The sequence below is a fragment of the Zosterops lateralis genome, assembly GCF_965231275.1.
Source record: "Zosterops lateralis genome assembly, chromosome: 1".
Classification (NCBI taxonomy): Eukaryota; Metazoa; Chordata; class Aves; order Passeriformes; family Zosteropidae; genus Zosterops; species Zosterops lateralis.
The window spans coordinates 106,165,160-106,191,236 of record NC_139762.1 but is presented as its reverse complement, the minus strand read 5'-3'; the positions used below and the strand labels follow the sequence as shown (position 1 = coordinate 106,191,236).

Here is a 26,077-nt window from a genome sequence, read left to right as displayed (position 1 = left end):
AGATATCATAACTCTAACATTTAAATAAGTTGCATGGATGCTGAGAGAGGAATCCATGACCCATGAATGTTGAAAAGTGGTTTCTTGGTCCCTGAGAGGAAAAAAACTCAGATAATTAATTAAGGTAAATGGTAGCTTTACTTCTACCTTTCCCAGTTGCTCCAGGGACATTCAGGATTATCAGTGAATTGAAAAAAAAAAATCAATAACTAATTGAGAAGTAAGCATTTGTTGTTACATGTCATCCCCTGCAACCTCAAGCCACAGAAGGGGAACCCTCTTCTTTTAAAATTGCAGTGCCTCAGGCCAGTTTAAGACATTGATAAGACTTTAGTAGACCACCTCCACCTTCCACATGGTACATTTGAGGGAGGATAGAAACTCTACAGATCTCCTGCTGGAGCCGTTCACAACAGTGCTTTGGACACCCTCCTTGCTCCAGCCTTGCTCCAGCCCTGCTCGTGTCTCCTAAGCATCAGTTTCTTTCTAGAAATACTGGAAGAGGTTTCCTCAGTAGAAGTGAACATTTTGGGGATGCCATGGGCACGTGGGCAGAGCTGGACCTATCCTGGATGAGACAGCACCAGGACAGATGCCTCTTCTAGAGGCAACTCCCACTTCAGGGAATACATGCCACTGATTTCATGATGATAAAATTACTTTTTACCACTGCCACTGTCATAGTTACCATTGCTGGCTGCCCTGGCATGCAGGCAGAGGGATGTGCCCCTGACCTCATCATGGAGCTACTCCCATTGCAGAGCACCCTCAAATTTCCATGTATGGAGGCTGAAGAGTAGGAGAACAGACTCTGCTTTTCCACCCCTCACTTTGCAGCTACAGTAAAAGGTGGACTGCTCCAGTCTGAAAGCAAAAGCTTTCTCACACAATTTTCTTGTTTAACAGTGTTGGCTACTCTTCTGTCTTCCATCCCCAAGCCTAACAGTTTAAAAACAGGGAAAAACCCCATGGGAAACCAGCTGCTGCTGGAAGTGCAGCAGCTCCAGCGAGGGGCCCGGGTCAGCAGCAGTGGTGGTAACACGCCAGGGCCCTGGGGCCAGGGTACAGCTGTCAGCACAAGATCTGGGTGCCAAAATTACACCAGCACCTCATTAACCTGGAGAGGCAGCTCTGTGCAGCAGAGGAGGCAGGGATGGCTGAGGAGGAAGAGGCCAGGCTGCTGCTCGGGTGTCAAAGCACAGGCAATAATTGACAGCTACATGCTGGCAGGCAGCACTGAAGGAGAAATCTGTATACTTGTCCTCCCAACATGAGGAAAGAGCTGCATGGTTCTCTAACAACCTCATTTCGGCCTCATCTTCCTTTTCATGTGCATAATAGCTACCAGCAGCATCTCCTGTCAATTGCTGACAAAGGATCCCACCTGGCACTGTGCAGATGCTGCCTCATGAACAACAGGCCACCAGGAGAGAGGTGTTGAGCATTGGAAGATTTATAGGAATCAAATTCTTCTCTGTGAAAGAGAAAAAATGTGGGTGGCAAGAACAAAAAGGATGAGAATAGAAAAAAAAAAAAAAAAAAAAAAAAAAAAGAAAAAAAAAAAAAAAAAGGACAGGGAGGAAAACCTGCTGTGGGGAAATACAAGAGGAAATACAGGAAAGAAGTCAGTGGCCCAACCAGACTGGCATGGTGAATTTGGTCCCCTCTTTTTCTTTTAAACTGTGTCAGGATTTTCAGTCATGGATACTGCCTTCAGATGGAGGTCTGCATTTGCACAGATAGTTCCTACAATTCTTTTTAACTCATAAAGTTTCCAAGTAGTTGTCATTTCCCCTCCTCCAGGAAGGGCCAGTAAAGGTAAGAGGAAATTCCCATGCTGTGATATTTTACCCAGTTACTTCTTAATCCTTCCTTTGTATCAGTGTAAGTTCCAAAGATGCTTTTCCTCACCTCTACGTGTCAGTCAGGTGTATGGTATCTATGAACACAGACACTACTCTACAATTTGTCTTCATTTTTCACCTTTTTGTTTTGTGGAGGCACAGCTTCTCTTGCTCACCTGGCAAACTGAGTCATCTGACATTACATTTGCACTTTCCCAGAGGCCAGCAGGCTTCAGCTACTAAGCCATCATCATCCAGCCTCCCCCTATGGGCATAATATGCTAATTTATACCTACAATCAAGCATCTGTGATACCATTTGTGCTGCAGATACTGTGGAGGGAATTGATGGTTATTCAGATCTTGTGTTAACTGAGGAAAAACTGATTTATTTCCCCACTGAGTGGAGCAGTTACTAAAACCAGTGTGGATGAACTCTGCTTTTTCAATGTGCCTTGGCTGCATGCTAATAGTTTGGAGTCTAGGTGACTCATTCGTTGGAGAAACTTTGCTCTCTGAATTATTCACTTATTCAGCCTACTAAGCCAGATAATAGGAGATGGCAGAGCCCTTCCTCATTTCTCAGAGGGTATATTAATATCCTTTAAACATTCATACTCTGCCCAAATATACATTTAAAGATATATTTTTGCCTGTGTTCTTGATATTTTTTTATTCTAACTTCACTTGTACCATGCACATTTGTCTGGGAATAGAGCCATGCTTCCATACAAAGAAAGTAGGCAGGTTCCCTTTTTTACAGAGGTGACTTATGTGTGAAGATGTTCAGCATTTATCACCTGTGAGGGGAAACACCACTGCCCTCTTTCCTGTCCTATTGTCATTGTCTATATCTAAAGTCATACCTAAAGACTTTTTAAAACACAAACTCTATATGAGTGAATTCACCATCATTTACATAGATTCCAGTAGTTTTTCTCTGAGATAAAATCCAAGATGCACATTACTTCTTGTGTGTATTTAAAACAGATTTCATTACACCTTTCTAGCTGTCTACCTTTTCACTTACACTCATCCCCATTTCAAATTCACCTCCTGTCTAAAAGTCCTTTGCTGTACCAGGGCCAGGCTCCCTGAAACTGCAGACCCCTTCTGCCTGCTCTTGTTTTTCTAAGGGCCCTGCTTCTCTGTCTGCTTTACTTCCCATTCAAGCTACAAGAATCAGATTAACCTGCTCCTCCCTCCTCTTTCCTTTTCACAATTTCTTCTGTGCTGATCCCTCCTCCTGGATCACAGCCTCCCCACCACAACACTGGTCACTCATTGTGTCCCCAAGCTGTTCCCAGCTCCTCCAGCAAAGATGAATCACCAAAATCATGGCATCATAGAGATTCAAGCCCCATAGGTGAGCAAAGTACTGGAAGGCCCTGCATGCTGGCAGGGATTTCAGCATTGCTATTGCCATTATCTATATATCACCACATGATTATTTATCACCATGAATTCTGTTAATGAGGAACAATACTGAGTCCAACAACTCAGATGAGATAGGTGTGATCCACCATCCTAGATCCCTGTTCAAGACTCATTTCTTCCAGAATCTCTGAAGACTGATGAGAAGTCACGGATGGCTGAGATGCTTTTAATGTACAAATTTTATTTCATTCTGTTGTGTATCAAGGCTGGTAACTCCTTTTCAGGCAAGAACCAGATCATTCTGTGATTATAAAGCACCTAGCACAGCTAAATCTCAGCCCAGCTTGTCTGTCAGCCTCCAGTTATGCAAATCATGATAATATCTGATTGCATGCCTCTCCATTTGTTCCTCCCTCGGGGCTTCCAATATGAGAAAGTCAATCAGGGACCAAGTCACCCTGTGCATTGTCTATTGCAACAGACTCCTGTCCCAAGTTCCTCTACAAAATTAATGTAGCATGATAGTATGTAGAAAGTCTTCACTCAGACTTCCTTCTTTTTCCATTTATTGTTACAATAGAAACTTAGCAAGGTCACATGTAATGATAATAATAATGGGATTAAGGGTAATTTCAAACATATATAAGGACAGCTTCTGATCACAATCAGGTGAAACGCCTCTTTTCTCCTGCTGAGGCCTATTTGCTCTGAGTCATTATTTATCTCTGGCTCTTCACAACCCTGCTGTGCTAATACTGTTTCAACAGAGATTTTTAACATTTAATGAAGGCACTATGTTAGATTTTAACCAATTGATTGTTGTATTCTTCATAGCTGAACCTTATTTTTCCCCTTCACTTTTTTTCAGGCAAAGCATTACATTTCATTTCAACTAAGTTGGTTTCTGAATAGACCAGATTTAAATATCTGCAAACTTGCTTGCATTTTTTTTTTCACCTAGGGATAATAAAGCAGCACATGAAAGTCATGTTTCTGAAGTTCATTGCTGGACAACACACTGGAAAAAAATAACATGGTCAGTAATGGGTGAAAGAAATGACACAGTGAGTGCTATTTTAAGAAGAATCAACACTTTCAAGAAGAATAGGAGACCCACAGGGGCTGAGTGTGGCCTATGGGTATGAGCATGGGAGAGAACCAAAGTAATTCCTTCTTGCACAGCCAATGTAAGCCATAGAAATACTCTCAGTGTGTGATTGCACCTTGTAGGGTCAAGAAGCCGCAAAAATCCAATGCATACAGACACTGAGAGAATCTAAAGGAAGAAAAAAGTCCTCTTCATAGATATCCATAGTCCTATGGGTCCATTGTACTGTATTACCTATGCCATCCCTTTGCAGCAGATGAATAAAGAACGGAGAGTGTTAAATTTCCTGGCATCTATTTTAACACATCTTCCATTCTGGGACCTTAATTATATCCAGGTGGTGTCCAGGTGCAGTTGTCTGGACTATCTCCACTGGGCACATTTGCTTGTAGAATAGTCTGGTTAGAGGCTTTTTTGTTTTAGAAAAATGTGTTCTCCTGGTCATTCATTATGGGCTCACAGACTTCCCAAATTTTCCCTATGTCCCCAAACTGAAAAATAGCTAATCAAAGCCATAAATAAAAGAAACCCACTTTCACAACTGCAAATACTTCTAAGTAAGTTTATACAATACATTGAGTATCACTGATTTTTCCAAAATCCACAGCAAGAGCATCTTTTAAAGAGTGCAATATTATTTCTGAGATTAATACAGTTTGGGGTTTTTTCTTTTTTTTCTTGAGACACCAAATTTCACCGTGAATCTAAAAAATACCCTGGACTTTATGAAGCAGTAATATGGAAAGAAAGTGATAATAATAAAAAATGATGGCACCAATATACAAGAAGAGCTTTGGGAGGCAGAAGCATTTTCCAATGATCAGACACTAAACTTCACCACTAGATTTGGTTATACCTTACAATCTCAGAGCTAAGTGATGTCAGAAATGTCGTTTTGGCAAACCCTGACAGTATAGATGTGGGTTGGCAAACAAATGTTTTTAATGGTAATATGGTCTGACAATATCATTAACTGAGATGACCAACACGTATCCTCATCCTCAGCAGCCCTCATTCAGAAGATCACAGTCCAGACTTGATTTGGTTCATATCTGATGCACTATAAAAGACAGATGATTAAAGAAAATACCTTTAAGGAGTTATTACAAACTGTCTCAGCTTAAATTAAATGAGAAACACAGGAAAAGAAGTTTTATAAGTAGAGTCATTAATTTGAAAGAACAAAAGTGCAGGTAAGTCAGCCAAACTAAATATTAAATATAAAGAAAATGTTCAGCTTCCCTAAGACAAAGGTGACCAGCATGCTAGAATGGGAAGGATGAGATAATATCCTGCCTTAAATTAGAAAAGCTTTGCTACAAAATTTTTCAAGTCTGTTAGCAACTCTCTTTGGTAAAGTAATAAGGTTGTGGACAGTGCCATAGGACCAGGGAACAAGGGTATGACCTCCAATTAAAAAGGTGAAAAAATTGACCCATATTTACAGTCTATTAGAGCCACTTGAATAGCTTGCTAGGCTTTAAAATAGTGTTCTGTGGGGAGTCTAATTAATGATGCAGAGGTAAAAGCAATATGGGATAAAATGCAACATGGGTTTACTAAAGGTAGACCTTGCCAGACTCACTTAATTTCCTTTTTTTGAAAAGGGAATGATGAGGGCAGCAGGGGAGGTATTTCCAGTAAAAATAGGGAAGCATTCATGTCTTTGTATGAGGCCCAGGTGATACCATATGGAAAACTGCTACAATCCTGGTCACCCATGTTTCAGGGAGATACCTTCCAGCTGGAAGAGGCACAGAGAGGTCAGTGGGAAGGTTAGGAAAATGGATGTGAGGTATCTGGCTGTTCAGCCTAACAAAGGGTGGCTGACTGGGGATGCGTCTGTGAGAAGCAGCCTGGGGAAAAGAGACCTAACTATAATAAAAAGCACTGGGATGGAACCTATACATACAAAGTGGTCAGAAGTAAATTCAGGCTGGAAGGAAAATGAGCTGCAAAAGCTTGGCACCTCAAGCAAATGTTTCCAACAAAAGTTGTGGTGCAGAAATCTAACTACAACTCAGGCTGAGCTGCAGGTACATGAGAAAGGATGGCCCAACAAAGTGACCAGAGTGTCACTTTGGAGACTCTCAGTCAAGATTTCCTCAGATCCCACTCAATGACTTCAGACAATTGCTATGGTTTTATGTAAAACGCGTGCTCTGAACTAACTTTCAAATCAAATTATTCAAATCAGTTCATGTTAAGAAACTAGCACAAAACTAGCATTGTTACTAATTTTGCTAGTGGCAGGGATTGCTGCTGGCTGCTGACAGGATCCCTTCGGCCACTGAAAGCCCTTGTCTCGTTTTAATGGGCAGGGTGTGATGAGGAGGTAAGTGCCACACTGTGGTGGATCCCATTTTGCTGCCTCAGAAACATTCCCCTCCATTTGAAATCTGTCTTTCTTTAGAAGTCTTTTGCACAGGAAAACAATTGTGGGTTGTAGGACTCTACTTCCTCTGCTTTCACTTCCTTGGAGAATCAGAACTGGCGCACAGAGAAACTACTAAAAAAAAAAAACTTTTTAACTTGTTTACACATTTAAAGTGTTCTCTCTTGAGCTAAATGACCTTCACAGGTCCCTTCCAACCAAAAATATTCTGCAGTTATATGAAATGGTGCTACAGGCCTTGTCAGCCTCCTCTCCCAGCTGATCCCTCTCATGGAAGCTGGAAACAGTTTGGAGCAGAAACACTCCATTTGATGCTGTTAGATATACAGTCTGCCTACAAGGATGGCACTGCAAGACCAGGCCATAAGAAGACTGCTCACAGTATTCCCAAATTCATGAATATTTGAGGGGAAAAAAATTAAACTTTGGGTAACGAATTTCAGTGGCATTGAACACTTTGAGAGGGACATAACATGTAACCAAGTCAGCTTTGAAACCTGCCTGATTTGACACAAACTTTACTGCATGAGGAGGGCCTAATATTTTTTAAAATGTCTGAAGGATGGCCTGAAAATCTGCAGCTAAGCTACATTAAAGGTTTAAAGACCATTTATTATTTTCTACTAATCTAAAATCCTTAAATCACCTTAAACTCTTAGCTCACCTAAGATCTTAAAATAGAAGAACTTAAGCTCCCTGTGTCACTGTATCAAGCATTAATCTGATCAATATTTACTAAACTTATGCAGATAAAAGTCTAGGCTTTATATTATTAAAAAGTTGTGAGGTTTTAGAACTGTCATGACTAAATGTGGCTCTCAGCCAATTTTGCAAAGGCAGTCTGCAGTCATGTGAACATTCACACTTCAGAGACAGTTTATACTCTGTATTGCAGATATCCCTTCAATTTGGGGACCCCTCTTTATCACTTGTGAGATAGGGGGCCACTATAATAAAGAATAATCAGACAATACCATACCAGTTTTGTCTGTTAGACTAAGGAATGCATCCCACAATATTTGAAGTTCGTATGGATAACTCCACTCCATCATTTTGTTGTCCTTCAGTGGGGTTTTAGTCACACATTGCATAATAATCACAATTATTGTGAAACATAAAGAGTGTTTTGATTTGTTTTTCAGATCTTAGAGAATCATTGATGTTGGAATAGACCTCCAAGATCATTTACTCCAAGCTTTGACCAAAAACTATCATGTCCACTAAAGCATACCACAAAGCACCTCATCTACCCTTTTTTTTTGAACACTTCCTGGGATGTGATTCCACCACCTCCATGGTGAGCCTCTTACTATGTTTAATCACTCTTTCAGCAAAGAATTCTTTTCCTAATATCCAGCCTAAACTGCCCCTGGTGCAACTGAGGACATTTCCTCTTGTTCTATCCTTCACTGCCTGGAAGAAGAGGCCAACACCCACATTGCCACTGCCTTAGGTAGTTGTAAGAGCAATAAGGTCTCCCCTCAGCCTCCTTCTCTCTTCCCTCATTTCCAGAGAAACTTAACTTTCCCTACTCAGTCTTAAATGGTCTTTCAATTCCTTTTATCACATCTTTTGTTGCAAGTAAAGGGTAGCTTTGCTTTTTTTTCTGTTCCCTTAGTGAAACCACACAGATGGAAAGATAACTTTGCTTTCCCCAGAACTGAGGACACATCCAGAGCAGTTAAAGATGAGAGTAATAAAAAAAGGAAAGAAAAGAGGCTTTAAAGGACTAGAACCTCATGTTACTGGAGCCATGAACATTAAAGTGGAGAGGGAATTAATGGTTCAGCGGAGAAAATGGGCTGCAGCACCTTCAAATACCCCAAAACTGTAGAGGTGATGGGGCAGCCTAAGCACCCACCCAAAGTGTGTGCTCAAAAAAGGTCTTCTATGCTGACCCTCATCTCTGCTCCACCCTTCCAGCAAGCACCTCAATCACATTCACCCTTGATCAGTAAATAAACCCTTTATAGTCTGGAAACCACTTGTGACAAGATCTATAGTCTTATTTTAGGTATTAAAGAGGAGTAAATACCTTTTGGATATAAATTGGAGCAGGAATTAAGTAAAAGTTTCTAGGTGATTTTTTTTTTCCAAAGCCTGATATTTAGAAACAACAAAAAAGAATCAGAAGACATTGCCCAGCTTGGAACGTGCAAGCCTGAGGAAGATCATAAGTTAGATAAACCTGCTCTCGATGTTTGTCATTAAATGCAAAGATAATTTAGAATTGGAGAGACCCTGCAGGCTGGGCCATCCAAGTGCTGTGCCCAGGGTACCCAGCTCTGGAAAGGAGCTTCCTTTGGTTCTCTGTTGCCCACCTTGCACCTCTGCCCTCCTCTCTCTGGGGCAGGGCATAGCTTTCAAATTCACCTCACAGCTATGCAGCTGTGGAGCTTTTTGCCTCTTAGAAAAGCCAAATTGGAGGCTAAGTGCCCTGAGTGTCAGCAAAGCACAGCTGATGGCAAGAGCCACCAGGCAGCCACTTCTCTTTGCAGGCTGCTGCCCCACCTCAGGCTCAGCTGGAAGCCCTTCAGGTGCCACAGAGGCAGCTTCCCTTTCAATTAATAAATCTGAACTGGGAAGAGCCATGGAGAGGCAGGAATTATTCAGGGCAGTCAAAGGGGACATGGCAAAGGCTAATGGCCTGAAGCGAGAAAGAAAGACAATCCAAGATGAAAAGATCTTAACAGCAAGGTTTGCCAGGAAGCACCCACAAGAACACTTAGAATGGTTATTTTTGCTTTGGGAGGATCAGGGGAAGGAAGGAGAGGTTGCAAAGACTTTAAGTCCAAGAAATAAACAAACACACTCTAAGAATACTAATCACTACAGAGAGACTTCAAGTTGCTCTGCTGTGAGTGAGGTAGTACCCTCTCCACGACCTGGCCAGAAATCTGTATTATCAGCAGTGCAAAACTTCAGTTCACATTTTTCCCTCTCTGCAAAGCTGGCATGTCAAAAATGAGGAAAAAAAGCTCATTTTTTTTAAATGGGCAATCTAGTAAAATATACCCATATTATTAGCATCCTTTTTTAAAGGATCTAGTAAAAGAAAAAAAAAGAAAGATTCTATTTAAACTCTCAGAGCTTTTCCAGCCCAGAACTGGATATAGCATAGCAGTGAATTGCACTTGTCCCTCTGCTGGTTCCCTTTGTCATGAAAAATACATCCAAAGAAATCTGCTACATCTCTCTGCGGTAATTGATTCATTCAGAACCTTTCTAACATCTAAGAAACTGTGTGAGATGAGACCCTCAAATATGGCTCAAGGTCTTTACCAAGACCAGAGAGGTATTTTGTCTGTTTGCTGTTTTAGTAGGCAACTACTCCTCCTCACATCCCCCACTTGGTTCAAATTTTCTGCCCATGCAGATATGCCATGTTACCAAGGAGCAACAAATCTCTGACGTCACAAGAAATAACTTGTACAAGGGCCAGGGCCTAAGCTCTGGGCACAGGAAGACTCTTGGAAAGATACGAAATCACCACTTTGCTTCAGTTTTGGCTTAAGCTCTTCTTTCTTCAGTCTTTTACATGCCCAGATTCAAGTAGCAAGGAAGACCTAAATCTGAATGCTAGATGGGAAAAATATTTTAAAATATAATACTGCCATTCCTTATCAGAAAGAAAACAAACTTAAAAGCATTTGCATACCGGATCTTAAAGCACTATACTTCCAGTACCTCCAGCATGGTAAAGAGGAGGGATACAACACCAGGTGCAAGGCTGTAAGGGGAGGTGAGTCAGAGGCCAGAACAATTTGCTCTCATAATACCTGATGTATAATAATGAAAAAATTATATTGTGACATTAAATAGTGTGAACAACCGAGCAACAGAGAACAGAAAGAAACAGTGAGTCAGTATAATACCACGAAAGTCAGGTGGTGAGTTAACCTGAGGTGGCATTAGTAGAACAAGATGAAAGTTGATTGATCTGTATACACGAGATATTACAGAAATAGAATACAAATAATATAACCCCTTAAACTTCAGAGGCTATACCCATTAACTTCCTTGGCTTTATTCCAGAAACTAATTTGGCTCATGTCCTGTAAAGAAGGCATTTGCACTGACATACTGTCTTTGTATATACTTGAGGATTGACTCTACTTGCAGCCATTTGTCAAAAGCGGAAGAATCAACTGAATGTAAATGTCCCAGCAGGGAACTCCACGAATTTTAACAATTAAAAACAGTTTCCTGTGTATAAATGGTTCAAGACATAGTTCAAGTTGCTCAGATCTTTAGATTGCCAAGGAAAGCATTAGAACCAAGATCTGTCTTACTGGGGAAGTTCTCCACCCTCAAAAACTCTGCTGAGCTGATCCTCTTGAAGTTGTCCACTGTACAGATCAGGCAAAGGCCTACTCCATTCTTGTTTTCAAAACCTGGGTGTCTTGGTAAATCCCCAGTGACTTTAGCAAAGGTAAAGCTCTGATCCACAGGAAATGACTGAGAAACATAACCAAGTACTCATATCCAAAGCTGCAGCTTCATTGGTAGTTGAAGATAACCCAAAAGTAAGCTGCTGACAAAGGGCAGCAAGAAGGGTATGAGAGATGGACTTCTTTAGCAGCAGCCCACAAGTAGAATAGCTTAAATAGCTAAATGAGAAAAAAAACCACATTCTATGTCAGAAGAGAGGGGACTTTTTTCTGACAAGCCAATGCTGAGGACCTGCTCTCAGCTAGCTGTGACTCTCTCTCTTTTTCCATGGGTGACATAAGGCCCTACTTTAAATTCTAAGCACAGGATGATTTCTATGCAGAGCAACTTAGAAAGAAGTTCTGTGCTGACTTATGATCATCTGTGTGACTAAAGTCTTCCTTTCTTTGCCAAGGTAATAAGCCATTCTCCTAATCTTTTCTGCAGCAGAGTAAATATTAGATGTAATACAGCAGATCTGGTGGCAGTTTTAGCAGAAAGGTGCTGGTGTCATATCATGTAGGATTGTACACATAAATGGCACCTTTTGAAAAACTCACGGATTTGCAAGGTTTAAAAATACCGTGTAGCACCAGTGACATCTGCAGGAAGATGCTGGTTGGAACAAAATGCCAAAATGAGGCTTCTGTGAGAAGCTGTTGTAAGGAAAACCAGCAGATGTACCTACAGTCCCTGCCTTCCAGGCATATTTAAGCCTACTCGGGTATGTTTAGGATAAAAATTTTGGGCAGAGTTGTTTAGCAAGAAGAGAGAGTAAACAAACAAGTTTACATGCAAGCAAAGATCAGAGCACTGTGCCAACATTTAAAAGCAAGAAAGTTTGATGCAACTTGAAGCATAGCTCTGGATTAATTTTTTGTGTCTCTTGGCTTAAAATGTATTTTATTATTTTTGTGAAAAAGCTGTACCAATATGACTGGGGAAATGCTGAGCTAGGCATAGAGAAATATATGCCACAGCAAATCTATAGACACTACAACAGTGTGGAGGAAGATGAGCTACCTGTTGCAAAATGGGAAACCTGGTAATACAGGAATACAAGAAATTTGGTGAGTCTGCAAGGAAAAAGAAAGCAGCATTGAAGGATACAAGTCAAGGGAAGATTGATACAATAATAAAGTATTAGGGTAGCACTGGTAAAAAAAAAATTAAAAAGTAAAGATTAGGATCTGGAATTGTCTAGGGGGAAGAAGGCAAGAGATCCTCTGCAGGCAGAACTGAGAACCTCCTGGGGAGTCCTTGATCAGATTGGATTTGACCCATTGGTGTGATTTCTTTCTGAGAGATGAGTGATATCACAGACTATGCTGGTGGGGATGACTTCAGTTCCCCAGGTATGGCTGCGGCAGAACATGACAAAACATGAGGTGACAAGCTGGGTCCAAGGCCAGCCTCTGAAGTCCAATTAAAGCTGAAAAAAAAAAATGCAGAAGACAGTGCTCAGAGCAACCTACAAGCACTCATGTATCTCATGAGAGGACCACCCCAGTTTAATGATGTTCTTAGGCCCAAGGCTGATGTAAGGAGTGGAGGTCCAGGGGAGGTCAAGTCATGGCAATTAAGTCCTGTTTGGTGCCCACAAGGCCCTCACACAAATACAATAAGACTTAATTGTTCTTGACTAAGCTTTCTCAGCAACAGGTCCTGCATGAGTTCTTTTTGTTACAGCCCAAAGAAGATTTTTTTTTTTTTTTTTTTTTTTTTTTTTTTTTTTTTTTTTTTTATGAAGGACTAAGGTATTGTTCACTAATGAAACTAAAAAGCCACCTTTCCAAGGTCCAGACAAATTTCTCCTTAAAAGCATGGCACTGTCTTTTATCCAACTGCAGATTTTAGTCTTATGTGCACATGTGAATTTTGGTTTCTTTTATGGTCCTATCAGTCTGAGGAAGAAGTGAAATCTGCATGTGACAGTGCTATCAGATTTTCCCTCTAACCATCAGCCTTACTGATGCTTTTCATCAGCATGGATCCCAAGTTTTCAGGACCTGCACTGACCACGGGTTGAGAGCAGGCGTAGGAAGAATTTCATGCCATCAACATGAAAGCATTACTTAGGTCAGTAATGCAGCTTACTTGTGCAACTTCCACAAAGATTCATTGTTTACAAGAGTCTTCTTGGTCTAAACTCTTCCCTTGAAAATTCCAAGTGTTTTCACAGCCTGAATGAAAGTTAAGGGGTACAATGTACAGAGATTTTATGAGACCCCACCTGGAGTTCAGCATCCAGCTGTGGGGTCCCCAGCATAAAAAGGATATTGACCTGTTGAAGCAGGTCCAGAGGAGGGATACAAAGATGATCAGAGAGCTGGAACACATTTTCTATGAAGACAGGCTGAGTCAGCTGGGATTGTTCAGCCCCAGGGAGACCTTGAAACAGCCTTCCAGTACCTAAAGGAAGCTACAAGAGAGTTGGAGAGGGACTTTTCATAAGGGCATGTGGTGACAAGACGCAATGGCTTTAAACTGAAAGAGGGCAAGTTTAGGTTAGACATTAGAAAGAAATTCAAGAGTGGTGAGGCACTGACACGAGTTGTCTGGAGAAGTTGTGGATGCACCACCCCTGGAGGTGTTCAAGCCCAGGTTAGATGGGGCTTTGATCAACCTGTGGAATGTGTCCCTGCCCAGGTACACATGATCTTAAAGATCCCTTCGAATCCGAACCATAGTATCAATGCTATGATTCTGTGCCTTTCTCTGCTGGAAATAATATAGATATCAGAAGAACAAAGGCACTAATCTAGCCCCTCATCTAAAAGAAGTTCATTTTGCTTTCACACCAGCTTCTTTCTGACTACTCTATCCTACTAACAGTAGCTCAAGAAAAATGAGGAAGATAAGACCAACTAGATTCACAACTTATTTCCCAGTACAGTTGCAAAGGCTGACAAAACTAAACCAGAGGTACTACTGAAATGTCTGCCCATGCATCTAAATCCAAGTTTGCACCAAGAAGTACAATCCCATTAGAGTGTTTATTCTGACAACTTCTAACATGTCAAGTCAGCCCAAATGGAGGCAGCATCAGGTTTCACTGCCCCTCAAAACACCTAAGTCTATCCTCCATATTTTGTATCAACTAACCTCAACTTGCTTTTCCTTGGCTTTGCAAAGGAATTGCAGAATTCATAAGGCCTCAGTCAGCTTATAAATAAATCTCTGTTGATGCCAACAATCAGCTCCTCTGGCTTGTACTAAAGAGTTGTGGAAGAGACCAGGTTGGTATGAGAAGAAATCAAAAGATATGAGCAAGGAAGAGGAAGAACAGAAAAAATACAACACGTCATAGATGTAAGATTATGTGTCCTTATCTACACATGGTAATAGCTAAATTTCAAAAATATCTTTTTGATAAGCTAACCAGAATGAAATCTTTAACTCTGTATTGCTAACACAGTCAAAAGAACATGTCTTATAAACTTTAAGGAGGATTTGCTCTAAAAGCTGACACAAAAGGATCTGTTTGCACATGCTCAACACTACTGACTTTACAAGTTGCATTTTAAAAGAATGACAAAAACTTTGCAGGTGAAAGACTGGTACATGCTGTCCTTAAAGAAAACAGGTGGCTGTAGTGGCTCTTGTGTTTTGCCTTCTGACACGCTTTGGAGACACACATATGCTGACTTTTTAGCAGCAATTACAAACCAAACTCACTGGCCAAAATCTTGTAACAAATGCAAAAAAGAGGTCTTCAAAGTAGTTGGTATTGAACATTAGCGTTCTCATCTCATATTTGAGAGACAATACTTCTTACGTTGCTGAATACATTTGTAATTTGTATAAGCAAAAGAGTATAAATTATCATATAGTATAGCAAAACATACATCTGTGATTAAATGGTAGTTCAGCCTAAAAGAATATTCAGAAGACTGTAAGTAAATTATACTAATATACTATATACACACCAAATAAAACCAGAAGATAAAATGGACACCAAATACCTCTTACATTTCTTTAGTTTTCATTCTTCCATTTACTTCCTAGCCTTATCCTTACAGACTGTGTGATGAAAAGCAATTATTTACATGTTAAAGTTACACCTGTTTATTAAGTAAGAAAGTTATCACCTGGTAATTTCAGAGCCATGCAAGTAAATAGCCCTTAACACTATGGAAAGTGTGTATTGAAAGAAGATCACCTCCAAGCTGTCTCAGCTCTCACCAGACATACTACAGGCAGCCATCAAGGCAGCCATGTTTCATGCAGAAAAACACACACAGCTTTACACAGTGTGTAAGAAATATACCCATTTATCACAACCTCCAGCTGAGGGGTTGTAACAGAAACAGAATTGGATTTTCCCTCCAAGGAGTAAGAACAAATACTTCTCTTTCTATGATCTCTCAAAACTATATCTGAAGAAGGCTGGTTTCTTGCAGAATAGTTGGACATCCACATAAATTCTTTACACACCTGAATTCTCTACTACTGCATCTGAGCAAAGATAGTGAGTGATGTCCTTCTGCAGAAAATACATGCATCCAAGTTTTTGAAGGTAGTTCCTATTTGCTTCTGATGGCCAAAAGTGAAAGGAAGTCATCCTGCTATGTGCCTGACAACAAAAGTCATAACTTCATTGGATGTTTCATATAGGCAAAAATCAGGTTCTGAATGCAAATTGTTCAAAAGAAATAGAACAGAGAAGATAGCAATTTTAGAATACTATTGACCCTATGGGTAACACACAACTTTATTGTATTTTTAACTAATATCACCTGTGAACACAAATAAAAGCAGTACTGCAATTGAAGACAACATTTTCAGCAATCAGAATTAAGATAATGTGGATAGACTATGAGGGAAAGTCAGACAGAGGCAATAGCCTTTAACTGGCCAATTAAAAGAGTTAGGCAAAATATACAAACTTTGGTCATGCATATTTGTCTGCAGGAGGACATTTCACAGGTTTATTTAGATTTTCCAACTAGTTTAATCTCCTGGGAAAGAATAAATCTAATCTCAAAGAGTGGCTACTTACATCCCTCATCCAGGTCCTCTTGGACCTTTTTTTTCTTTTTTCCTTCTAAAAACAACCTGATCTCAATGTTGCAAACTTTTTGTGACATAGTATTTTCAGAAAAGCCATTCGGAATTTAACATGACAGAGAGGATAAAGAAATGGGTTCAAAGAGGAATTGATCCACAAAAGCCAAAAGGTTGCTTCATACAGGAAGCCATGGACACATGTTCCCTGGCAGGCCCCACGGATAATCATTAATATGGAGTATGGGGCCCAACAAAAGGCAAACACACAGACAATTATGGCAAGAGACTTCGCTATTTTCTTGTCCTGTTGGAGTTTTGATCTGGTCTTTGCAGAGAAGGAAAGAGAACAGTCATTTTCTGGGGTTACAGAATTGTCTCTGGATGGAGATGAGCAGTCAGTTCCCAAAGACTCTTTCTTTGGTTTCATGGAAGAAGAAACACTGTCCTCTGCTTCTGATGGAGGAGATGATGTTCCTGGCCATGACAAGCCACAAAACCTCCAGGACAGGCTGCTGCTCCTCCCAGGCTCACAGTCCCGCACACTGCCACGCCGCTGGCGCCTCTGGATGTTGTGGAAGATGTGCATGTTGAAGTAGGTCACCAGGAGCAGCGGCACAAAGAACTCCAGGGTGGATGCACACAGCAGGAAGTGCCAGTTGTGGAAGAACTCGGCGTAGCACTGATCTGCCGCCACCACGCTGTGTCCGGCCACGTGCTCCCAAAACAGGATGGCTGGGCAGTACAGGAGAAAGGCTAAGACCCAGATGGCCACCATCTTGGTGGCAGGGTTAGATGTTATTCCCTGATGGGCTCTGTAAGATACCTGTGAGGGAAAAAAAAATAAGTTCAGACTAGTAAAGACCCATTTTGGAACTAAGAGATGCAACAGGAGACAAACTCAAGAGATGCTTGGTAATACAGAGATGCAGCTGTGTTGATCAGCTGAAGCTCGCCCAAGCACGTTTATTTCACTGATGCTGACAGAGCATAGTGTTGTCTCTCTACAAGTTAGTGTCACTGTGCAGGTCCAGGGGATGAAACATGATCATCCATCAGTACCTAGAAATTTGGTATGCCTTGGGTGAGACACCTATGGTCTGGAGTGCCAGAGGAATTAGCACTTTATAGTTGCTGGCAGCATGACTCCCACTCACTCAAAACTGCACTGCTTTTTACAGCATTTTACAAACAAATAGTGGTATGCATCTTTCAACAGAAAAGTTGGCACATATAAGAAAGTTACTTACTAGACAAGTCATGAAGATGAAGGAAGAGATACTACACCTGCACTACACCCCTTAGCTGATGAAACAAAAAAAAATCACCTATTTTCTTCCTTCTGCATTCACTCCAGGGCCAGTACATATTTTCCATTGTACGTTGCAGAACAGACAGGTATAATGTGGCTCACATTCTGCTTCATCCCTTTCACCGGATGAAGGTGTAATTTTGCAAGTTTAGATGTCCAATTGATTACAAAAGTTAGAGTTAATGTCACTAGAACTATCATACAAACATCCATAGGTCTTAATTGCATTTGTATAGGAGTTCTGAATCTGCACTTTGTAAAAGCTGAGTCTTTGGCCTTCCAGCATAAGGTTTCTTACACACCAAAAATTCTGGTGTTTGGTTTTCAAGATCTTTACCTTAAATAAAATAAGGATTAAATAAAATAATGATTTTATTATACAGAATTTAATAAAAAGGCAGTTATAGGAAGATAAATTAATTCCACAAATAAGACTGAAATTCTATTGCATGAGGTTATGTTGGCAGTCTCATAAGCACAAAAAAGCTGGAACCTTTAGTTCTCTCTGACATTCCCTGACACTTGAGCTAACAGTGTGGCAGGTAAGAAATGCTAGCCTCCAACCCTAGCATGGCCCAAGACATAAAGCTGACACCAGGTGTGTAGGATTCTCTGCAGAAAGCAGAGACAGAATGTGTCTGAAGTTTGGAGTTCTGCTCGAGATGCAAAGAGGAGTTTACTGCTGCATATCTGCAGGCAATGATTGCAGTCTGCCCTTTGTCTCACTTTCTGCCTGTTTGCTCTTGCTCCCAGTCTTTTACAAAGCCTTTTTTGACCACATCTGAGGTCTAGACACCCTCCCCACTGTCCTTTATTTCACTGCCCTTGCTTCACTATCTTTTCCTGTCATGCCTGATTTTAGGTCCAAACCCAAATCCAGTTTACTTTGAATTTCCTCTTTCCCTACTTCTTTTTTACCAGTCTGCTGCCTTGCCCTTTTTAACCCCTAGAATGCTTTTCCTCAGGCAGTAGCACAACAGCAGCTTGCAGCAGAAATTGTGAGAAAAGTCCTGGTTGACTGGCTCTGCGCTGAAGCAAGCTCAATGTAGAATATTCGCCCCATCTGGCTGCAAGATATCTAATAATCTCCACATGCCAGTGTATTTTTGAGGGGTATTATCTTCATTAAATTCGGGCTTATCAACACAGCAAAAGTTGGTGAATGTAACCATCCAAGGAAAAGAATCAGAGAAGCTCTAAATGGGGTACTTACAGCTTTAGTAACAGACAGGAAACGGTCATGGCTGATAAGAACAATGTTAAATACTGAAGCTGTGCAGAGGAGATAGTCCATAACCAGCCAGAGCTTGCAGATGCCTCTTCCCAAGTGCCATTTCCCCGTCAGGCTGTAAGGGATGTAGAGGGGCATGCAGAACACACCTGTGGAAAGCAACCACAAGGACACCATGGGGTTCATAGGGATTGCAAACTCCTGGAAGCAGAGAGACACACTGTTTTGGTATCTGGGTAAAAAAATCAACAAACCTAGTAAGGTGAATATGTAATTTATATAAATAAATTCTTAAATTCTCATTAAGTCTGATGGTGACTTTCAATGTCTTAGATCTTAGTGTGATTTATATATGCTGATTGTTGAGAATAAGCAGAAAGCAATTCAGCAAAGAAGGATTTACTGAAGAAAATCCAAGTCTAACCAACTTAGACTCTCTAAAGGTATGAAATTAGAACTGCAACATATATGCACTGTGGTTGCATTCTGATAGGTAACCTCATCATTGTATTTCCTCTATTCTTTCATTTCATTAGAGTTTTCCTTCAAACACCTCTGCAGATGTTGCCAGTGGCAGTTATTCCTGTAAGATTGGTTAGCATTTGTGAGCTGAAGACAATATATTGGGCAGTCTGGTGGTGTTCTGCCAGAGATAGAGCAACACAGCAGAAGTATAAAACTCCCACTTTTAAGGAGTGTTTTAATTTCATGCTTCTTCTCTACCTGAGAGTACCTCCAGAAGTATTTTGGTTTTAAAATTTGTGTTTTATCCAAAAGACCCTCCACTGAAGTACTTCATTAAGAAAATCATGTTCATGTTTTATTTTTAAGCCAGCAATTTTTTTCATTTTAACACTAACATTCTTTCAAAAGGGTGGTGCAATAGCTGATTCTACCTTCCTGAAAATGCTGATCTACCAGAGACAAATAGAAAATTATATGCTGCCTCAAGTTCCATTTTAAACTCTCTAGATTATTTCTTTCCTGACATGTCCATCATGATCTTAGAAGTTACTAAACATATCCAGGGTGATATGGTCCACTGACAGAAAAACTCTGGGCAATGAGCTGACAGACTGTTATCAACAGGGAAATACTCACAGCACTTTCAATACTGACGGCTTATTTTAACATAGACCTTAAATACAAGCAGCATCTCTTTGGTACTAATTACTCACTTTTCATGGTTGCTGATAACAGCTACAGTTCTCATGAACTTCAATGGGACCAATGTTTGGCACCATGTCAAAAAGTAATGACTGCTTTTAGCTATACAAATAAATAAAGAGGCAAACCCCAGGTTTTAAGCACTGATATTGAAGCTATTCTTACTTTTACTAATTAGTGGATGCAAAAGACATGAGTCACACCCCTGGAAAGATTATAGACTTTTAATAAATTAAAATAAAACAACCCCATAGCAATTTCAGAAAATAAAGTATTTCCTGACCAATATCAGAGATAAAATCTTAGATTTACATTCTATATAGACCTAATCTAATGCTGATGGCAATCATTTCGTCTTGGCTGATTTAAGAATGCACAAGGCACAAGCCACAAAGAACAGATGCAGAAGGTAGATATTTAATTTTCTTGACTAAACTATGAGACATGAGGAGAAACAGACTTTTGCAGAAGACCTGAGCAATTAAATAGCAGCTCCAGCAAACTGTCTGCCTTAGCAGGAAAGCAAAGGCTTCATCATATGGATTGTTTGGTTTCTGCCCTATGGGGCAAGCCCCAGAATAAGGCAACACATGTTATAAATGGCATAAATGAGGGAAAACCTTAAAGGCTAAACTAATACACTTCACTACACAGTGCTGATAAAGAACAGCACTGGTATTGTCAGAAGTGCTGTAGGTCTGTGGCCATGATTTCCTTTCTCACAGTTCAGTCTCTGTGATCATTGTGAAGAGAAAGCCTTTGTGTGCAGAAGTACCACCTCACCAGCCTCAAGTCAAGACATTTGCTGGCACATCTGCCACGGATTTGTCAGGCTTTCTCTGCTGCATGGGCTGCTTCCTGATTTCAGCCACAGAGGAGTGCTGCAAAAGGCATTTACTCCACCACCACCTCACTTGGCATCACCATCCAGGACTGGATCCATAGCAGCTCCAGCAACAAATTCTCCTGGAGTTCTGCAGTGATGCTATGGGAAGAGCGGGCCAATAAGGGGTATAGATCAGAGATGCCAGGAGGGTGTTACCGGTATCAAACAACCCATTGAATCAATAGCCTGTGTTAAGCTGAAACCAGTAAAAAGTTCTGGTGATAAAGTGTCTTGCTGTAGTGCAATACATTCATAAACCATTATTACTACGTAGAGAAGTAATTCATTTACCTGGATGTATCACACATGGCTGTCAAATACAAGGATGTTCTGAAGTGAGTGATGAACACCCTTACAGGAGAGGCAAGGGTAAAACAAACTGTAGCAAACAACCTCTTCAGAAAGTATTCACATGTAATAGTCACTCCTTTTTCTTTAAGCAACATTAAAAGCATTTGTATGATAAAGGATGCATTTCTCATTATAATGTATTTTGAGATGCATTGAGCTATTAAAATACTTTATGCAACTTCCACCATTCCCCATCCTTCCCTCAGACACAGCTGGGAAATAAGTTCTCTCAGAAGAAAACACACAGAAAACAAACACCACTGCTTCTCCTAAGACTCCTACAACACAATTACCACACAGCTCCACAGCTGGTGACTTACCCACTGCAAAGTCAGAAACAGCAAGATTCAGAAAGAAATAGTTGCTCCGATGCCTGAGGTTTCTGTCCATCACAAAAGCAAGGATCACCAGGGTGTTTCCAAGGATGGTCACCAGACACAGCAGCACCATGAGGAAAGCCAGCAGCACCAGCACACCCAGGGAGAACTCGGAGCTCGGCGGCTGCGTGGGCCAGGTCTCGTTATACATCTCAGCCGCATGTGGAGTCTCGGCTGTGCTGTTGTGCATGGTGGGTGTCCAGGTCAGGTCAGCCTGGGGAGGATGTTGTATCTGGCAAAGTTATCCAAAAGCTTGAGACAAGTCTATTAACAAGCTGGACTGAATACTGAAACATAAAAAGAAAAAATTCACAATATCAAGAAATGGAACATGAGAGTTCAAGGCCTGGACTCTCTGACATTTCTCGATCTGAATGCACCTATTGGCCTTAGAAAAGTCACCTCATAAGCAGTGTCTTTCCTGGATACAGATCCTTATCTACTAATCTCAAAAAAACTTGTCTGAAGATAACTCTTTTCACAGTCAAGCAGTTTGCAGATTAGCAATGTGTAAGTGGTTTTACACATCAAATTGTGCTGAAGCTAAAATCATATCTCATTTTCACCTCCACAGTGGTGAACAGAATTAAAATTTTTACAATTCTATTTCCCTTACAGTAAAATGTAGACACTTTTGAACTTGCTGCTGTACCACTTTTTAAATCTAACAGTTAATAACAGAGAGATATTTCTTAGTGTTGCTGGTTACAGAGCATTTGTAATACAGTTACATGCAGCAGAAGCATCATACCTCTTCAGCTCACCCTAACCAGAAGCTCTGGGCAGAACAAACCAAATACTTGGATTTTGGAGGTCTTTATAGTATGGCCAATTGAATCCTACACATCCCAAGTAATCTTAGATAAGATTTTACTCCATTAAGTACCAAGCCCTTTTCAAGCATGAGAAAACATATCCTTTCCTCGTCAACTCCATTTATTTTGGTAGGAGTGCACAGAATTTGGTAGGCCATGGCTGTGGCTGACATTCACTGACTGTAGCACCATGGCACACTAAGTGACCAGCATTTCAAATTGCAGCCATAATGCCAGGATCTTGGGAAGGTGTAGGGCAAGAAACAAGGAAAAAGAAGGCAAGCAAGATGTGGGGAGAAAAGATGCAGTGCTCTACTACCATATTGAGGAACAAAGGGAATTATGTTGAGTCTTTAAAACAAAAGAGTCATTTAAGCAAAATTTGAAAGCCAACAGAAACAGAAGAGACCTCAGGAATGACAAAATGTGGCAATGAGACACAGCTGCCTTAGATATGTGTGCACAGCTGCAGCCTGGGAAGCACAGAGGAGGCACTAGAGCTTCCTGTGCAGTCACCAAGCCACATTTGACATGGGTGACATTGTGGTGAGAGCATGCTGCAGATCTCAGGGTGAGGGAGGTGAAGAAGTCTTCTTTAAGCAATTCAAGGAAGCTTCTGGACCACTGAACCTGCTTCTTATGTAGGACTTTCACATTCATGGCATCTGCTAGAAGTGCAACACATCAGGTCCTATCAGTGAACAAGGTTCCTGGAGGCTGTCTGGGGGAACTTTCAGATACAAGTCCTGTGTGGGCTAATAGGGGTGATGCACAGCTGAGTCACCTGCTCAGTGGTAAAGAGGGGCTGTGTAGGGATGTGTTATCAGGGCCAGACCCAGATGTAGTGATGATGAGGTAGTGGAACTCAAGATCCTAAAGGGGATGTGTTGGAGAAGATGAAAATTTAACAGGAAAGTCTTAGAGATATGAATGCTTAGCAGAAGGTTCATTAGAAATGAAAGCAATTTTTGATATAGAAGAATAAAAAAATGTTTAAGTTAGAGGTTGCTGAGTTAGTTGTTGCTGAACAAAGGTTAAGATGAGTTAGAAGAAAACTTTTATGGTTAAGAGCAAAGGATAAGTCATCTACAAACAAAAACATGTTTTTACCAAGTAAAGAGAAAAACCTAGGTGAACAAAAACATGTTTTTACCAAGTAGAAAAAAGGTCTAAAAATTTTCCACTGCAAGAAAACAGAAAAACAACTTTAAGGTTAAAATGTAACATACTAACTCAATGTGATTGGATAGTACTAACCATAATATGGTAATAATAGTAGTTGTGATAAGCTATAGGTAAATGTAAAGGTATTGTGTATGATGCTGATTGTTTTTTATGTATTAAGGTGCTCAGTAAAGAAAACTATATAGTCCATTGTAACCAAAGCTGAAGTGGTTTCAGGTTTTGCCTATAAGCTGATGCTGACAGCTATAGGCCTGGCTCTGTTACCCGCAACCCACAGTTACTCTGTGACTTCAATCTATGAAATAAACAGCACCTTTAAAGAGCTGTCTGGAGTCCCCTCTCTCTCGTTCAGGCTCTTACAGGGATGAGGAAGGAGAGTAGCAGTGCAGACCATGGGCTTCAGGTGAGCAGATTTCCATTTAGAAAAGTGGTAGTGGGAATCCCATGGGAGGCAGATCCAAAAGACAAGGAGCTCAAGGAAGCTGCAGGCCTCTAAGTACAGCAACCTCCATGCAAAAGAATAGTCCATCCCATTTCGCAGAAAAACAAGCAGATGTATCATGACAGTGGCTAAAGCTGGAGACTACAATGCAGAAAGGCAGCATGAAGGACTTTGAAGGAGGAACAGAATACAAAGGAGATATTTAGAAGCGTTGTCTGGCCACATAAGAATTATGTTAGGAAAACAAAAGCTCACCTAGAGCTGATGTTTGTGAAGGACATCAAGGACAACATGGAGAACTTCAGCCACCCCATTACCAGCAAAATGGTGAATAATAAAAATACAGGTACTTTGCTGGATGGGACCAGTGATCCAGAGACAGCAGGTGCAGATAATGCTAAGATACCCAGTGCTTCCTTAGCTTCATTCCTCACTAAGTAGGTTTCCCTTTCCTCCATGCTTAGTAAATGAGTTCAAGGATGAGAACTCTCACAAGTAGGTGAGAATAAAGCAGGATTACTTGAGGGAACTTGATCCATAGAAATCCATGGAACCCACTGGGCTATCAAGAGAACCAGCTACCATCTTTGCAAGGCCACCTTCTATCCTCATAGAATGGTTGTAGAGATAAAGGGAGACTCCCAACAACTGAAGAAAGGCAAATGTTGCAACAATCTTCAAATGCTGCCACAAGGACAAAAGGTCAGAGTGTCTTTAGCCCTTGGGAAAACAATGGAGTGAGTCCTCTTGGAAGGTACTTCTGAGGACTTGGGAGAGGAGAAGGTGACTTGGAACAGTCAACACGGACTTACCAACAATAAATCATGCCTGAGCAACTTGGTTGTCCTCTTTGATAAAATTACTGGATTAGTGGACGAGGGGAATGTAGTAATTTGCTTTTAAAGTGAAGGAACAAATCAAATGTTGAAGTTGTAATTATAGTCCTGTGTGGCACTCAGGGGGAAATCTATGTGGTATTTCCTTTGGAAAATAAAGGACATAGACATTAGGAGAATCATTAGGGTTCAATATTTGTTTCAGAAATAAACAAAAAAAGATAACACAATTTCTTCCAACATGTATTTTTTATTTGTTGAGGTTTTTTGTGTTTTTTTTTTTTTATCTGAGAGGGTCAGATTAGAAAATAAATGGTGTAATTTGAGCTGAAACCCACAAAGTCGTATAGCTACTGTCACCATGTACTTAGAAGGCCTTCTGAACTTCTGCAAAGACAGAAGAAAATTCAAGGACATGAAATAGTGAAATGGATGAGTGACTGGATAGAGAGACCAGGGTTAGCAAACCCTTTGGCAAGAAACATCTATTTGAGTTGGGGAATAAGAATATATGCTGAATAAATAGCTTACCATAACCCTGAAAAATGTCTGATTCATGATTTACAAGGGAGAATCTTCACGATGCCACCCTGACTAAAACAGCTTTAAAGCTGTGGGCACAGCAACCCAGTGCTTGACTTACCCTGAGAGCACTAAGCAAAATTTTCAACAATTATAAAAGTACAACAAGTTCATCTAATACACAATAGTGGTGTGAGAGAACCATTTGAACACTGTGTGTGTAAAACAGACTCTAAAAAATACTGATCTCTAGTAGCTTCACCATGCTATGTTCTTTGTTTGCTGCAGATTCTGCTTCCCGGTAAATTCCCTGAGTAACTAGTTTTCCAGCACTGCAAAATGTGGACTCAGTTTATCTTGTCAATAATTTTGTAGGTTATTTCTCCAAAACTAATAATACATTCTTTAAGCAAAAAATGCAAACTGAATTTTTATACTAAAAGTATAGGGATAGAAAAGACGACTCAAATACATTTCCATCTTGGGCCTATCTTCAGTTTCCATGTTTAACAAACGTTTAGTACACCAGCTATTCTATCAATGCTTTTACTCTGTGTGTATGTTTAGATTTTTTAAAGCATCACAGAAAAATAAACCCCCACAAAATCTATGCCAGCACCACAGCTCACGACAGTAAAAACAGCTGTGCTGAATCAATGATCTCCACCTGAAGCTGCATCTCTCTTAGCAATTAGGCTCTCAATCCATAACACTATCCACGTGAGGCAAGGAAGCATAGCAAGGATGAATGGTGAAAGATAATCTTCCAGCAGTGTGAAAACTGGCAAGAGA

General features: G+C 40.6%; 1 protein-coding gene across 1 annotated transcript; it reads right to left on the bottom strand.

Annotated features, from left to right (window-relative positions):
- Positions 1 to 15,918: 15,918 nt before the first annotated feature.
- LOC310915922 (histamine H3 receptor-like) lies at positions 15,919 to 21,765 on the bottom strand. Its single transcript, XM_083873138.1, has 3 exons — positions 21,429 to 21,765; positions 18,687 to 18,853; positions 15,919 to 16,987 (listed from the first exon to the last, which is right to left on the bottom strand). The coding sequence occupies exons 1-3, from the start codon at positions 21,673 to 21,675 to the stop codon at positions 16,202 to 16,204; spliced, it is 1,200 nt and encodes a 399-aa protein (XP_083729264.1). The 5' UTR covers positions 21,676 to 21,765; the 3' UTR covers positions 15,919 to 16,201.
- Between the last annotated feature and the right edge of the window lie 4,312 nt (positions 21,766 to 26,077).

Bases quoted from the DNA above. Each gene is read 5' to 3' on its own strand.
- LOC310915922 (XM_083873138.1), bottom strand. From the start codon at position 21,675: ATGCACAACAGCACAGCCGAGACTCCACATGCGGCTGAGATGTATAAC. The intron at 18,854-21,428 runs GTAAGTCACCAG...TGCTTTCCACAG, and splicing joins TGTTTCTGACTTTGCAGTGG to GTGTGTTCTGCATGCCCCTC. The intron at 16,988-18,686 runs GTAAGTACCCCA...TTTCCCTCACAG, and splicing joins TCCTGTCTGTTACTAAAGCT to GTATCTTACAGAGCCCATCA.